A 17,255-nucleotide genomic window follows, 5' to 3' on the forward strand; every position below is an offset into this window, starting at 1 on the left:
CACTTAAAAATAAGAAAATAATTACCCTAAAACAAAAATTATAAAAAATGACAAAAAAAAAAAAAATTAACAATTATCAAAAGTCTAAAGGTAAATTCTGTCTTACATAAAAAAATTAGTGTGAAAAGTATAATTCAGTACTCCTCGTTGATCACTTTTACAAATTGGAGCAAATGTAATGGTAATAAAGAGCTCTTCCATTTATCAGGATGTCATATCCACTGAAGCCATCACCTCAGGAAGAGGCGAGTTTCGACACACCGGGCATGTAGCATGCAGGCGTAGCCAGGAGTCGACACATTTAAGATGAAAGATATGACTACAATCGGGTAACAAGCGCAACACATCTGTGTCATTGTAATCAGCCAAGCATATTGAACAACAGGATGAGGTAGAGTTTCCCTGGTAGAGCTTGGCTTCGGCATAGAGGAGCTTTGGGTATTGACGTAGAGTGGCTTCATCAATACCTGGATGAAAGTTATTGATGGAGTGTACGGGGATTGTTCCGGCGGACTGTTGGTGGTGATAGGCAGAAGTACGTTGCACGAGAAAGCAAATTGTAATCATGAAGAAGACAAAAATGATGGTTCCTGTAAAAATGATGAATCCGACGACATATCCAGCTCCAATCATGTTGATGTTATCTAAGGCATCATTGGAGAGAGAAAGAGAGAGAGAGAGAGAGAGAGAATGAGTTCGGGAAATCGATGAGGCTTTCGACTTGTTAAGAAGAAAAGGAAAGGTGGGCATGATTGGGGAGAGCTAGCATCTGGTGAGATTCTTTGGTGGGCTGCTATTATATATCATTATATCCAGTTTCTAGCTTGATGGTCAACTGTCATGTTCTAATCCTCTAAAAAAAAAAAAAAATACAAAGAAAAGAGAAATTTCTCTCCAATTACATTACTCAGACTATTGAGTAATGGTTTATACAACTGATAAAGATCCACACCTGGAAAAATCCACGTAATATATTAGATCATGACCTAGGAAAGGATTGGGTCCATTGGGTTCAAGTTTGACCTAGCTAGTTGGGTTTTGCTTAGAAACATATTGAATTAAAGTTATTTGCCTTAATTTTATTACTCTTACTTCGGATGATCTATATATATATATATATATATATATATATATATATATATTCAACTTACACATGATGTATTTAAGTTATGTTATACCGCTTAATATAATTTTTATTGAATAAGTATTTCAACAAATTTACCGTTGGATTAGATTTTTTTTCTTATACTCTACATACTTGATAAATTTCTAGATGATTTGAGATCAACAACTATTTTATCAATCAAATTTTAAATTTTCAAGTTTTTGTATTTAAAATTGTGTATAAAAAAATGAATTTCTAGATAAAATAACAAATAGCTTTTTGATTGATATGAAACTTGGTGTATGTGTTAAGATCATGTAATATAATGATTGGATTTTTTTTTAATATTAATTTAATAAAAAGTTATTAGGTAGTGTAATATTTCTTAAAGTTATTCTTTTCCATTTTTTATGGAATTCTATTATTCTTCTCTCACTGAAGCAAAACGCGCAGCATCATTCTCTCTTTAAACATAATTTCATTTGGGATGTGATAACAAGCTGGTATAAGGATATTTTTGCTTATATTTTGTATTGTTTGTGTGTTCTAAGTGGTTCCCATAACAAAGAGGCTTTACTCTATATTTAATTAGTTTATTTCTCACGTAACCAATTACTATTTGCGGGTACCACCTAGCTTGTTTTTGTTCAAAAAATCATAGATAGATACTATTTGCAAGTTTTAGAGCATTCTCATAAGCTCTCTCATAAAAAATACCATTTTGACACACCAAAAATCTACTTTACTATTTTACCATATCATTTTACAATAGATCATTTATCAGATATTCTATTCTTTCATTCTAAACATTAAAATAATATATACAATACATTAAAATAATATATTTACTTAAAACTCAACAATATACGAACACACAACCCCGGCAGTCACCACTAACCAAGAACCACCTCTACAACCACCGTCACAAACTACAACCACAATCACCAGTCCTCCAATAGATTCCAAATCCAAAAACCTCAACAAGGAAAAAAAAAAAAAAAAAAAAAAAACTCAAAACCTTCAATAAAACCCCACCATATATAGCACAGCCCACCACCACCCAACCTCCAATCCCTCTAGATAAGCCTGAACCTCACAACCTACCGGCAACAACAAAAAAAGCCACCACCACAAGCTCGACGGCATGGCGGATGGTACGGCAAGCTTGACGGCGTAGCGTGGCGTAACGTGATGTGGTGGACGACACGAAGCTCGGCGGCGTGGCGTGGTTGTAACTATGGTGAGATCAGCGTGGCTGTGAAAGAGCAACAGAGAGGGCTACACAGAGATGAGAGTTTGGGTCAGAGTTAGAGAGATTGAAGGTTGAGAGGGAGTGTCAAAGAGAGATGGGGAATTAGGAAAATCAGCACAGAAAATTGATCGGCGGTTTTGTTTTTGAGTGATCTTTAGAGAGTTTTTGGGTTTTGTTTTTGAGGGAAACCTTGAGTTTGCATTTGCGTTTGAGAATGAATGAGGAAAGAGAGATACGATAGAGATGAGAGTTGAGAAAGGGAACCAGACGGAGGGAGAGAAACAGATGGAGAGAGAAAAAGTATATAAAATAATAATAAAAATTTGGGCACATTTGTCCGTACCGTCTCAAATATAAGACGGAACTGTAGTTGTGTGTCAAAAATTTTGAGATTTAAGATATCTGATGAAGGTTGGTTTGACATTTGACACACCTGATGGTAATGCTTTTACTCTATAGCTTTTTCTCATCTTTTTATTTATTGCAGGTTCCATTTTACTCACTTAAAAAGAAAAATAGTATTTTCAACAAAAAAGCAATCTGACCTATTTTATTTTTATTTTAGTTTTTTCCTATAGTACTGTGAGCAAAGCACAAAAACCAAAAAGGTTAATAAATTATTCCCGAATATACACTAGTATGTTGTACTTTGTTAGTTTTTCACTCGCAGACAAGGGAACAAAGTAGCTCATAAGCTTGCTAGACTAGCTTGTAATTTTCCCACTTTTAATGTTTGGATGGAGGATGTTCCTCCAGACATTGCTCCTATGTATATTTCTGAATTGGTTTAATGAAACTTCCTCCCTCCCCCCCCCCCCTTTGTGTTCTTGGGGCAGATTCTAAAAAAAAAAAAAAAAGATCATCATTCAATTTTTGTTTGCGTAACTCAGCGAAAAAATAAAATAAAAACCTTTCATGCGTTTTTTTAAAGACGAGAAGAGATATGATGTTAAAATAAGCTTTATTTAAACAACCTAGAAATATTTTAGAATATTTTTGCCAGAATGTTGTATGATTCAAACAAGAGAGCTAACCAACCTTACTAGGCCTACTTGAAGTTCATGAGATCGAATATATTTTGGGGCAAATTACACTTTACCCCCCCCTAAACTATACCCCATGTTACACTTAGCACTCTAAACTATGCAGATACACACTTACCCCCCTAAACTATTACCCCTTGCACACTTTGCACCCCACTGTTAAGTTAGCTGTTAATTTGGATGAAATTTAAACTCGTGCAAGTCATGTGACAGCTGCAAAGATGGCATATAATTAAAAGACCAAATTACCCCTTTCAATCTCTTAAAACAAGACAACTCTCCCTCTCAGACTCAGTTCTCAGCATTCCCTAGGTAATGTGCAGAATAGCTGTGTGAAGGGGTTGTATATAGTTAGTTAGGCAATGTTTGAAATAATAAAGGAAAGTAACATCTCGAGTTTTAGAAACTCGAGATCCATATTAGAACTCGACTCCAAAAGGCTTGCTTTGCAAACACGTAGATCTCGAGTCTTTAAGACTCGAGTTTTATGCAAAAAAAAAAAAAAATCACCTATAGTGGCGTTTTTAAGCCTTACAGTGACATTTTGAAGCCCTATAGCGGCGTTTTCCTGCAGAAAAATTTTTCGTACCAGGTTTAGTGAGCCCTATAGTGGCATTTTTAATCCTTATAGTGACGTTTTAAAGCCCTATAGCGGCGTTTTTTTTGCAATTTATGTATGTCGAGTCTTGAAAACTCGATTTTCACGTCAAATCGAAACTTAAAAACTCGAGTTTTATCTTGGAACTCAAGTTTTAGACACTCGAGATGCTAGTTTTGAAACGTGACAACTAACTAAATTTTTTAATATTTATTTTTATTTAGAAAAAAAATTCCAGCATTCCCTCTCTCGTTCAGTTCCAGTCCTATCTTTCTCCTCTGTTTCTTTTTCTTATTTCATTTTAATTTGTTTTAAACAAGCACAAGCTCTCCTTTATATTGGGTTAATACATCTATTGATTTTCTACGATGGTGAAGGACTAATTTACATTGGGTTAATGCATATACTGATTGATAACATGCTCTCCTTTGATATACGAATACAATTGGCATTCTTTTATATATGTAGCCATGGGTTCCAGTAATGTTTGAAAATCTGTAAAATCCAAATTCAATTTCTGCTTAACATCAATACATTATATTCTTAATCCCTAAACTTTGTAAGTAGAACATGGTTTAAGGAATCAAACTTGGACCTTTATGAAGCACTCAAAAATTAAAATGAAATAAGAAAAAGAAACAGAGGAGAAAGAAAGAACTGAAACTGAACTTGAGAAAACACAAAATACTTGCTACACACAAACTAAAACTGAGGGAGAGACTGAGTTCAGGTTTTCAATTTGGGGTAATTTCAGTCTTGGGTTATTTGGGGCTGGGACTAGGATTGATAGAGTGAAGCGAGAGATTGAGAGGAAACGAGAGACCTGTGATGTTGAACGGAGGAAGAAGGCGAGGACTGAAGTTTAAAGGCCAAAAAAAAAAAAAAAAGGAGTAATTCGGTCTTTAATTATATGCCACCTTTGCAGATGTCACATGACCTGCACATGAGTTTAAATTCCATCCAAATTAACAGCCAACTTAACAGTGGGGTGCAAAGTGTGCATAGTTTAGGGGGGTAAGTGTGCATCCACATAGTTTAGGGTGCTAAGTGTAACATGGGGTATAGTTTAGGGGGGTAAAGTGTAATTTACCCTATATTTTGCCAGAATATATTGTCTGACTCTGACCTTGTTTTTACGTTCAAAATTTCAAATTTCAAATTAAAAAAATACCAAAAATATTATTTTTCTAGTTGGAGTAATGGGATTTGTTCAAAAAAATTATTAATTTATCTCAATTTGTTAACCTGCGGGTTAGCGAATTTCGTGATTTAATCATCAAAATGACCCAATTGTCCTTGGTTGGTTGACAGTCAAATTAGGTCAAATTCCATCAAATTATCCAAATTACATAATTTCATGTTAAAATTAATATTTCTAAACCATTTTCACAAGTTTGACCAAGTTTCACTATGCTCTACCCTAGCTTAATCTTGATTTGACCAAAGTTCGACCACCTCATTTGGATAAATTTAAGTTCATATTGGGGATATTTGACTTCCCTTTAAAATGACTATTCATGGGCTCAAATCAGATTTGAAACGAACAAGATATTGTAAAAATGATGAAAAAGTGCAAAACATTTTGTCATTTTAATATTATTCAATAATCTTGATAAAATTAAATTTCATTTAATTTTAATCAAACGATTCCCCGTTGGCTCATATGAGGAGTCGATGGAAGGGTCTCAACATGAATTTCAATTTACCATACACAAATTACAAAAATTCTACTTCTAACAAACACATTTACAAAAACAAAGAAGTAGAAACCTTTTAATAAAAACTAGTTTTTGACACTACTTTACTAGGCATTTTACTTACCCAATATCAAAAATTGGGCCAAAGAGTGGATAGTTTTAGAAAATATATCAAGCTATTTCTCATAATATCTCATGTGAACCGAATGGAGTTCGGGAGAGTCGGGAAATAATGTCGCAAAAATAGGATAAATTGTGTGAAAACCATAAAAACTAGTGTTTGGTGCCCTATTTGGGCATGAATTTCTTACAACTCGAGAAGGATGGAACTAAAATATTGGCAAGCTTTCTAAGTAATGATGACTGTCTACGTCCTGGAAAAAAAGGGCATTACAAGAGCTTATATGTTCATATCCATGTGCTTAAGTGCTTAAATCATTGTCCCATTATTCTATATCTCTTATGCTTGGATAAAACATCATGAAGGGAATGTTACTTTGTTTGAATGAATCCAACTAAAGCCATGGGATTGATGTTCTTACTTATATTATTATTTCCTTATGCTTGAATGTTTAATTTATTAATGGAAGGTTAATTTGTTTAAGTAAATCAATAGATTACATGCTTGTTTTGTTGATATATATCAAGGTCTTTCCAATGAATGCAAATCCTCTATACTACTTTTTATGTATCACTCTATGTTCCACTAATCACTACTTATCATGTGTATGATTGCTTTCCATTTTAAACTTTAGTTATTTTATAAGGAAAGTAAAATGAAAACATAGCAAGTACTAATTGGTGAAACATAGAGTGGTACACAAAAAGTAGTATAGAATATTTTAAATCCTTTTCGATAACATCTCATGTTGATGAATCTTGGTCAATGACACTCATACATCACATATGCTAAACTTGATTCAACAATATAACTACCCATTGAAGGACTTGGATGAACTATCACATCTATGGTTATTCATGCCGTACATGATTCTTATGGTCTCCAACTATTGCAATCTACGTATATTCAAGGTCGGCTATATCTTAGATGTAATTGATGCAATTACCTAAGGCCTCTAAGCGAAACAAGACCCTAAATCTAAACCAATAAAATTATCTCTTTATGTGTAAATTATTAATTAAGCTCCAAATATTAATTAATGCATATTAATAATTTTTTAACCAAAGAAAAAACATTAAAAAAAATGTGGGCTATGCAGGAGAATTGATAATCTCTCATCTATATCTAAGATAAAAAAAAAAATAAATAAAAAAATAAAATAAAAAAATAAAAAATTTCTTCATGAAATATGCTCTTAATGGTTCGATCTCTGTATGGGAGTTTTAATTAGAGTGTACAACTCAATCTCCCAAAACACAAACAACAAAATCTTTCTCTCTCTCAACAACTCAACAAGGAAAAACTAAAAAAAAAATCCAAAAAAATCAATCTTGAACCTTAGACTTTTATACTCATTACTAGAAACTTTGTCATTCTCTCAATTTAAATTAATTCTTTGTAGCAGCTTGAAATTTGTTGTGGTTTTGATCTTTCTCCCTTCAGGTTTGGCTCTAAAAAAAAACCTTTTAAATTTGTGTTAAGCTCTCAATTTTTTCTCCTAAAATTTTGTTTTCTAGAAGACAAAATAGAAGCCACATATTGAAAAAAGTAGTTTCACTTACTGTCTATGTGTCGCCCCCTCACCCTTTTATTTCTAATCATTATTCAGCCAAGTATTTTAGTATTTTTAATATTTCTCCTTCTAAACTTATCACACAGCCACTGAGTGACCCATGTGATGTACAGAAAAAATGCTTTATTTTTTTACTTTTTCTCTTTTATTACGTCACATTAGCTAGGTGAATGCTACTACAATTTCAGGGTGATGTGAACAATGAAGACTAGAGAGATCTAAATTTTTTTTTTCTTTTCATTTTTATCGTTAAATGGTGATTTTGAATATAAAATTGCTTATTTATTTAGCCGTTGATAGAGGTCAAAATACAATCATATATATATATATATATAAAATATTCTGATACTCTGATAAATGGTTTAGATTTTTTGATAAAACAAGTTTTAAATTTTCTTTTACCAATAAATGAAAATTACTTCAATTTGACTTATTAAATTATATAAAAAGAGGCTCCATTTGAACACTATCGCCTTAGGCCAAAAAATATCTCGAGCCGGCCCTGTGTATATTTCGAGCTCTTCCACTGAACTGGTATGTTTGGTACCAAACCATCTTCCACCCCTAATGCCTCGTATTCTAAGCTCTCCCAGTTTGAAGGTACTCCTCTACTTGATGACACCAAGCATCAGCAAATTATTAGCCCTCTTAGTCTATCTGGTATTGTCTTCTCTGTCAATTCATGAACTCGTCTACCTTTGATCGTTGGACAACTGCTAAATAGGTGTTGCACAACGTAAAATGGGCCATCGAATCGATCATGGTTTGTCTTTCCCCAAAAGCTCAATTCAACTCTATACCTTTTTTGACTTTGACTGGGAAAATGATGGATCATTGGTTATGGGATCTTTCTTGGCCACTTATCTTATTCTTGGACTGCTAAGAAGCAACCTATCATTACCCGTTTCAGTACATAAGCAGAATATTGTGTCATGAATGTTACCAATGCTAACTAATATAGAACATGAATGCACCTTAGGGATCTCCATGAACAAAATGTTGGCACCTAGGCCCTCGCTTCAAATCCGCTTTTTTCATGCTTGAATGAATCACGTAAAGGTGGGCTAGCTACCACTTCATTCCCAAAAAAGCTGCTAATACGGATATGGTAATTCATTTTATTTCCACAAGTGAGAGTTGAGTTTTATGTATTGAATATGACGTTTTTAATACCGCTCCACTGAAAGATCCATCTCAGCAAGAGGCGAGTTCCGACACACGGGCACGTAGCATGTTGATGTAACCACGGGTCAACACACTTGACATGAAAGAGATGACCACAATCAGGCAACAAGCGCAACACATCCGTGTCTTTGTAATCAGCCAAGCATATTGAACAGCAAGAAGCAGTAGAATTTCCCTTGTGGGGCTTGGCTTGGGCGTGTATGAGCTTCGGATAGTTGCGTAGAGTGGCTTCGTCGAGGCCGAGTTCTATGGCGTTGATGGAGTGCTGTTGGTCACCGGTGGTAAGGTTCCTGATCTGATGAGGACCGGGAGGCAACGAATGCTTGCAGAAGGAAATAAGTACTTTCATTACCATAATGAAGACGATGAAAAGGAACAATCCGATAGCAAATAAAATATCGGTCATATCAAAGTTGTCATTAGAATAATCTTCTACAATATGAATTGGATTAATTGGGATATGTAGAAAGAGAGAGAGTTAAGGCAAAGGGTTAGATGAAAGAGAATTGGTTGGGCAAATGGATTTGTTAATTAATGAAGAAAATGTATCTGGTGATTGTTTAGCTAGTCGGCTATATTAGAAGTCGCTATCCGAAGAAAAAATCTACCCAACTCTATCCTATTTGACAAATTCCAATATTTGCTTCTCTTTTTCTTGATTTTATAAGTAGAGAAAATTAAAGTTGTTTCGGCAGATGATTTGTCTTTCCAAAAATTAGTGTTTTTTTTTGGGTATAATAAGCTTTAAGAGAAGGTTTTTTTAAAGAAACGAAAAAGGAAAAATGATCATTGTTTTCAACATTTAGTTTTTTTTTTTTTTGGGATAGTTCAGCATTTAGCTATTCACCTTTTGGGAGAATTATTAAGGTGAAACTATATTGTTGGTCTCTAAAATTTACCTTGTGAGCACAATTGGTTCCTTAAATTTCAAATGAGCACCATTGGTCCCCAAATTTTAAAAAATGAGCACGGTTAGTCCTTAAGTTAACTACCGTTAGTGTTATTGTCTATATGGCTAATAGAAAAATAATTTGGCATTTCTCTTTTCTTTTTTCTTTTTTTCTTTTTCTACTACAAAGTGTTTTAGAAAGGGACATGTCTATATGGTAATAGCCACGTTTGGAGAATTTGTCAGGTTAGCATTTGAGTCATTATTTTTTATTATTTTGTTAAAAACTTTTCTAGGTTCTTCGTTTATTTCTCATGAATTGTGACCCACCCAAAAACATCCTCTTCCTTTTCTCCCAATGGGTGTCATTGCCTTTGACATTGTGGTTGTCACCGCCGTTAGCCTCACTTCCCTCTAATTCAAACAACTGTCGTCACCACCACATCAACCAGCACAAGCGCCTCTCTATCCCTTGCCAATCTCCATGGATCTCACCAGTTGCTAATCCCCAAAGATCTCAATGTTTCTTTGTTTCCAATACAAATCTATAATCAACATGAAAAGGTTTAAATCCATTTCAAATCTTTAATTATTATTAATTTACCCTACTCTTCCAACCAATATTCATGTGAGCACAATTGGTCCCTTAAATTTCAAATGAGCACCAGTGGTCCCCAAATTTTAAAAAATGAGCACAGTTAGTTCTTAAGTTAACTACTGTTAGTGTTATTATCTATATGGCTAATAGCAAAATGATTTGGCATTTGTCTTTTCTTTTTCTTTTTTTTTTCTTTTTTTACTACAAAGTGTTTTAGAAAGGGACGTGTCTATATGGTAATAGCCACATTTGGAGAATTTGTCAGGTTAGCATTTGAGTCATTATTTTTTACTATTTTGTTAAAAACTTTTCTAGGTTCTTCGTTTATTTCTTGTGAATTGTGACCCACCCAAAAAATCCTCTTCCTTTTCTCCCAACGGGTGTCATTGCCTCTGACATTGTGGTTGTCACTACCGTTAGCCTCACTTCCCTCTAATCCAAACAACTGTCGTCACCACCACATCAACCAGCACAAGCACCTCTCTATCCCTTGCCAATCTCCATGGATCTCACCAGTTGCTAATCCCCAAAGATCTCAATGTTTCTTTGTTTCTAGTACAAATCTATAATCAACATGAAAAGGTTTAAATCCATTTCAAATCTTTAATTATAATTTATTTACCCCTACTCTTCCAACCAATATTCATGGGATCTGCATTTTATTCCATAGATATAAGTTTGAGTGCATAACTACCTTTCATTGCATTGATCTGTGTTGGTTTTCCTGCGCTCAAACTTTAGACTATTCCCATTAACAAGAAAGGATTTATGGTCATTGAATCCAAATAAGAGAGAGTTAATTTTATAAAACTTTGAATTCTTTAAAGGTGAATCTCTCCAACCCCGTATTCAATTTACAAGTGATTTTTGTTGGCTTTGAGGTGCTCCGATGACTTTATATGAGAAATGAAAGCAGCAAAAGCAAAAGGGAAAATAGGGGAAAAATAGACAAGAAGAAGGAAAATTTTTTTTTTTTCCATTATAATAACTAATAATCAATTAAAATTTATATGACAACCTTGTAATTAAATATCTGACTTGGCATTTAACACTTAAGTTGCCACATCAATTTGTGAATGCCACATCAATTAAAAGATGCCATATTATTTTTCCGTTAGCCATCCAGACAATAGTATTAACAATAGTTAATAAAAGAAGGAGTGTACGTTTTTAGATCCCTGAAAATTAGATTGTTTAACCTAATTAATTAACCAAGTGAATACTTAGGAAAAACAGGTTGTTTAACCTAATTAATTAACCAAGTGAATACTTAGGAAAAACAGGTTGTTTAACCTAATTAATTAATCAAGTGAATACTTAGATTTATTATTAAGACCTAGGTTAAAATAATAAAATCATATCATATAAATAATGCAAAAATATAAAGAACACAACGATATGATAACCTGAGAAAACTTAACCGGTAAAAAACCTGGGGAAGATTTAGCTTAGCTATCCTCAAGGTAAAACAGATCCACTATGAAACAATTGAAATTTTTACAATAGAACTTAGACCACTAATATCCTATTGTTTCCTCAAGTAGAAAACTTACTACCACGACCACATGACAGCTTCGAGTCCACGAATTACTTCTTTCTTTGATCTACAGCAACCACAAGTTCTCCTACTTATGACTTTGAGACTCCACTCAAAGGTTTTGGATCTTCTTGAAAGTTCTTTATGTAGCAACTGAAACCACCATTAAGTTCTTGATGCAAATCTTGATTTTCATAGTTCTATGTGTGTGTATGATGGTAAACTTCTAGATCTCACAAAAGATTTAAGACATAACTCAACAAATACCTTAGAGAGTTTTTGGGTACAAAACCCTAGATATACAAAAAAGGCACAAGATGCACTCTAATCTCTCTCTAAAAATCCTTTATAAAAACGTGCTTAGGGTTTCCTTTACATACTAGGAGAAGTAAGATTTGAAACCTTTATCCTTAGTGGGCTTGAACTGCTGTTTGGGCTTAATTCAAATTCTGTAGAACCAATTCTCGATTGATCGAGCCTTACTTTCGATCGATCGTGCTTTGCAATATTGCATAGTAAGTTTCTGCATTAAACTCGAATCAAACTATAACAAATAAACTTTGAGCAAGCCTAAACTTAAACTCATTGTTTTTATCATAGTTTGCCAACATATACAAAGTGAAGTTCTAATACATTTAGTTCCTAAAGTCTTAGAACCTAACAATCTCCCCCTTTGGCAATCCGTGACAAAACACATTACAAAAATTAAAATACTCAAAGTAAAACAACCGATTCAATTAAAAAGCCCTAATTACAATTCAACCTAAACCACTATCTATCAGTTGCTAAAGTAGATAGTAGCTACGACTGAATTAACCTGTAAATTCCTGAAACACTCAACAAACATATAAACGTATGTGTGGAAAATATAAGTAAAACAAAATAAACAAACTAAAGCAAATAACAAACATGCAAACTAACTCTCCCCCTAAGTAAGATACATAAAAAAAAATTTATTTTCTTTCCCTTTCAAAAACAATTTCAACTCCCACTAAACAAAAAAAAACATGATTCCCACATATTCTCACATTTCATCTAAATCTCTTCCTTTTGTCATGTATTGACAAAGACAACTCAAACAAAGAATAAACAGAAAACATACGCAACAAAAGTCAAGGGAAAATAGATAATCAAGGAAACAATGAAGAGCAACAACTCCCCTTATGAACACTTTTTAGGAAAATTTAGGAGGTGGGGAAAAGTAAAAACACACAAACCTAACTTCAAAAAAAATTAAGTTGAGGATACACATGAAAAAAAATATTCTCTCCTTCAATAAATGCAAACTTGACGCTATGTGACCCACAAACATATGGTTTTTGAACTCAAATCAAATAGAAAAAATATTTGCACATTGATTATCCATCATATCTCTTAAGAAAACTATTTTCTACAGTTCACACATAAAAATAGCATATACTAAAATGTACAAAGGACTCAAAAATTAATCAATCAATTTTTAAATCAAGTTGAATACCCAATTTAGCAAAGTGTATGCATGTTTTGTGTGAAAATAATGAGAGATATGACTGTAAAACTGCAAGATGGATACAAAAAAAAGAAAAAAAAAAGTGCAATACATGTGAATCCTAAACATAAATGATGAATGAAAAAAGAATTGGTCAAAACTCTAAAAACATGAAAATTTTTCAGTTTCGATCGGACGAGCATCGATCAAATACCAATCGAGTCAAGTAGAAGCTAGAATTGAAAAATCTGGAAATTTTCGATTGATTGAAAATTACACTCGATCGATCGAAATTCTGGAAAACTGGATTTTTTGAAAAACAGCAGAAGTTTTATACAAAAAACACTCAAACCAAATAATTTCATAAATGAAATACATGAGAATGAGTTTAAAAGTTTTTCAAAAACATTTGTTTTCAACCCAGAAATTCAAAAACAAGATTTTCAATCATCAAAAACACAATTTTTTCCAACCCTTAAACATATTTTTCATCAAATACCATAGAAAACATAATTTTGGATGGCCACACTAGTTCACTCACAATTTCATGTACTAAGTTTAGCAAAGAATAACTTGTGAAGTGTGTGCAACTAGTAACAGCATGAGATACATATGAGGTTATATGTAGATAGTAATCAATCACAATTTCTACATTATTTATCACATAAATTTGAAAGTGACTATCACCTAAAGAGTTACATCCTATAACTCCCACATCTCTTAGAAAACAAGCTCGCAATCATGTATTTTTTATTTTACCTCATAATGTACACACCATTTTTATTTCATTGTGAAATAGTTATTTAAGCCAAATAATGTACACACCAATTTTATTTCTTTATGTCATCTTTATTATAGCCCAATAATGTACACACCAATTTTATTATTAATCTGAGGTTACACCTTATGTTCTTTTTGTGCATGTGCTACACTTTCTCCAGTACAAAATCTTATGTATGTATTAAGGTGTTCATGATTGGCTAGTAAACAGTGGTAAGATAGTTATTTATTCCTTTCTCTTTAGGTTTTAGTCCTAATAATCAAAAGCATGTGACTTCAAAATCAAGATCATGTGATCAAAAACTATAAATAACTCCCACACAATATACACTACATAGCTAAAACTAGCAAAGTGCAAAAAAAATAAGCTCATCAAAGCTAAACAAGGTACACAAGCATGTTATGTAAAGATAATAGGCCAACCTCAATTACATATCCATGATGTGTAATACAAAACACATAAAAATCTTTTTGGTTTAAAAAAAAAAAAATTATGACCAAAAACAAAAGGCACACATTATGCTAAATGAACAATGCAAAACTATGCATGATAGTGCTAAACTAAGTTATGGAGGGTACAAAAACAAGAAATATCAATTTCTTAATTAACTCTTGAGTACATGTACAAATTAGTACATACACAAAATTAGAGATAGCTTAACACTTATATAACACATACTTTTTATGTTTCTCCACAATATCAAGCATGTTCTAAATCAAGAGAGAGATATCATAATTCATGTAATCCTCAAGAAAAATAAATCTAGACACAAAATAAAATATTTTTGTCTTTTTGAAAATTTTCAATGTTTTTGGGTTTTTTAATAATCAAAACAACCTAAGAAAATAAAACAACCAAAAACTAAAAGAAAACATGTCCACAATTAATTGAAAGAATTAAATCAAGGACAAGTAAACAACACTCACCTTAGAGAATCTTTTCTCACCCATATAGCACAAGTCTTTAGCTTTATAGGTGAAAATCCATGAGAAGCAGAGTATATTTGAGGGATTATACCAATCTTCTAAAAAGGATTGAAATCCTGCAAATTCCTTTCACAAGCCAACAAGCTTAAATTTTTCAAAAGAATATGAAACAATTTGTATGGACTTATGGCAAGAAAATATCATCACATATCCTAGATTGAAATACAGAATTTTTAAATTTCAATTTATGACAATTAGGACGAATGTGACCAGAGACACTAAAAAAGTGACAAACACGAACAAATTTAGGAACATCAGTATTTCTAACAACAAATATAGTCTTAGATTTTGGTTTTTACCTCAACAAAGAACAATTTGGTCTAATATAACTAACAACACCACAAAGGTGACAAGTAGACACAAAAACAGATTTAGTATGCTCTCTAATAGTAGGTTTAGACATAGGTTTAGAAACTTCAGTATCTACTTTAGAACTTTTACCTTTGTCTAAGTTAGCAAAATAAGCCTTTTCTTTATTATTTCTCTTGAAATGAGGGATATAAACTTTCTCAGTTTTAGGCTTAAGAGAAACATAAACACTTTTGTTATCAACAGCAGGCTTGTTACTAGTCAAATTTTCAGTTTTAGCTTTAGATTCAACTAACTCTTGTTCTAAGCTTTTCATCTTCTCATTTTGGGAGGAAACTTGATTTCTCAAAAATTCATTCTTTTTATCATAGTTTTAAAAACCGGACCGGACCGGCCGGTCCAACCGGTTCAACCGGGAATCGGTCTCTAATCCGGTCCGGTTATGATATAAAACCGAAAATCATTAAAAAACCGATGAACAGTGAAAACCGTCCGGTTCAACCTGAGAACCGAAAAAATCGGAGGTCGAACCGGTTAATGACCGGTTGGGATTTTTTTTTTATTTTCCTGGGAAAGCTACGTCGTTTTGCTATTTTGGTGCTTGGAATTTCCACAAAAGTCCTAAAATGTAAAAACGAAACAAACCCTAAGCCTAAAACTCTCTGACTCTCTCATCTCACTCACGAAATCACTCAGCCTCAGCCTCACTAGTCACTGCCTAAGCCTCACGATCACTCAGCCTCAGCCTCAAATCTCAACTCTCTTGTCTCACAATCGGTCAAGCTCTCTCTGGGTCACGCACAGCGCACCGGCACACTCTGCTGCTTCCTTTTTTTTTTGTTGTTTAATCTCAACTCTCTCATCTCAGCTGAGGTTTTTTCTTTTTTCTTTTTTCCAAGCCCACCCTCGCCCTTGCCCTCTCCCTCGCCCTCACTCTCTGCTTCGCGCACAGCGGCAGCAGCACCATCTCCCTTAGATCGGTCAAGTTGAGGTTTTTTCCTTTTTCTTTTTTCCAAGCCCGCCCTCGCCCTCGCCTTCGCCCTCACTCTCTGCTTCGTGCACAGCGGCAATGGCACCCTCTCCCTCAGATCGGTCAAGCTGAGGTTTTTTCTTTTTTCTTTTTTCTTTTTTCCAACCCTGCCCTCGCCCTCACTCTCTGCACTCTCTGCAACACCGGCACACTCTCCCTCAGATCAGTCAAGCTGAGGTAATGTTCTTTTCTTTTTATTTTCATTTTCATTTTCTTAGTTCTGGTTTTTTGTTTTTTTTTTTTTTTTTTTTTTTTTTTTTTTTTTTTTTTTTTTTTTTTTTTTCGGCTTCATCAGGTAATAAACTAATAGTTAATATTTTTTTTGGATATCCTACATTTTTTGTAGTTGGGATTGGATGGTAACTTTGGTGGATTTGAAGCAAAGCAGGGAGAATAATAAGCCAAGTCATCATTTTGTATAAATTGTTGAGTCTGTTGAATAGGATATGAATATGTGTATCTATTGAATACAATAGAATATGAATGATAAGCCAAGTCACTATTTTGTATAAATTGTTGACTGTTTTTCCCTGTAATTGCCTAATTGGAGGAGGATTTTTTGATGGGCTTTCAATGACTTGTTGATAAATGTTGTAAATCAGTAAATGTGTGGCAGTAAATTCTTTGTGATGCGCTAGTCATGAGTCTAATTATGTTTTTAGTATATTAAAAAATTATTAATTATTTATATAATTTAAATAAATATTAATTAAATTATTTATGACGTCACCGGTTCGACCATCGGTCGGATCCCGATCCGACCATAAAACCGATAATTGACTCATTTTTCGGTTCTTTCACCGTTCCGGTTTTTAAAACCATGCTTTTTATTAGATTCATCTAATCTAACAACCAATTCCCCTTTTTCAAGATTAGCCAATTTTAACTCTTCCTTGAATATCTCGGCAATTTTCAACGATTTAGATAATTTCTTACAAAGAGTTTCACAAGCATCAATAAGATCAACAGAAGAAATAGCATCTTCTTTATTCAAATTACCACAAACATAAGCAGAAAGGTACTTCAAATTATCCATGATAGTAGGGATCAAGGATCAACTCTTAGATCAAAAGATCTAACACA

The 17,255-nt window shown here is 33.3% G+C and overlaps 1 protein-coding gene across 1 annotated transcript; it reads right to left on the bottom strand.

Annotated features, from left to right (window-relative positions):
* Positions 1–204: 204 nt before the first annotated feature.
* On the bottom strand, positions 205–633 carry LOC115966570 (RING-H2 finger protein ATL70-like). The gene has a single exon (XM_031085781.1). The coding sequence runs from the start codon at positions 631–633 to the stop codon at positions 205–207; it is 429 nt and encodes a 142-aa protein (XP_030941641.1).
* Positions 634–17,255: the final 16,622 nt, after the last annotated feature.

The sequence above is a fragment of the Quercus lobata genome, chromosome 11 (assembly GCF_001633185.2).
Source record: "Quercus lobata isolate SW786 chromosome 11, ValleyOak3.0 Primary Assembly, whole genome shotgun sequence".
NCBI lineage: Eukaryota > Viridiplantae > Streptophyta > Magnoliopsida > Fagales > Fagaceae > Quercus > Quercus lobata.

What these genes read in the sequence shown, in the direction of transcription:
- LOC115966570 (XM_031085781.1), bottom strand. Translation starts at nt 633, where the DNA reads ATGATTGGAGCTGGATATGTCGTCGGATTCATCATTTTTACAGGAACC.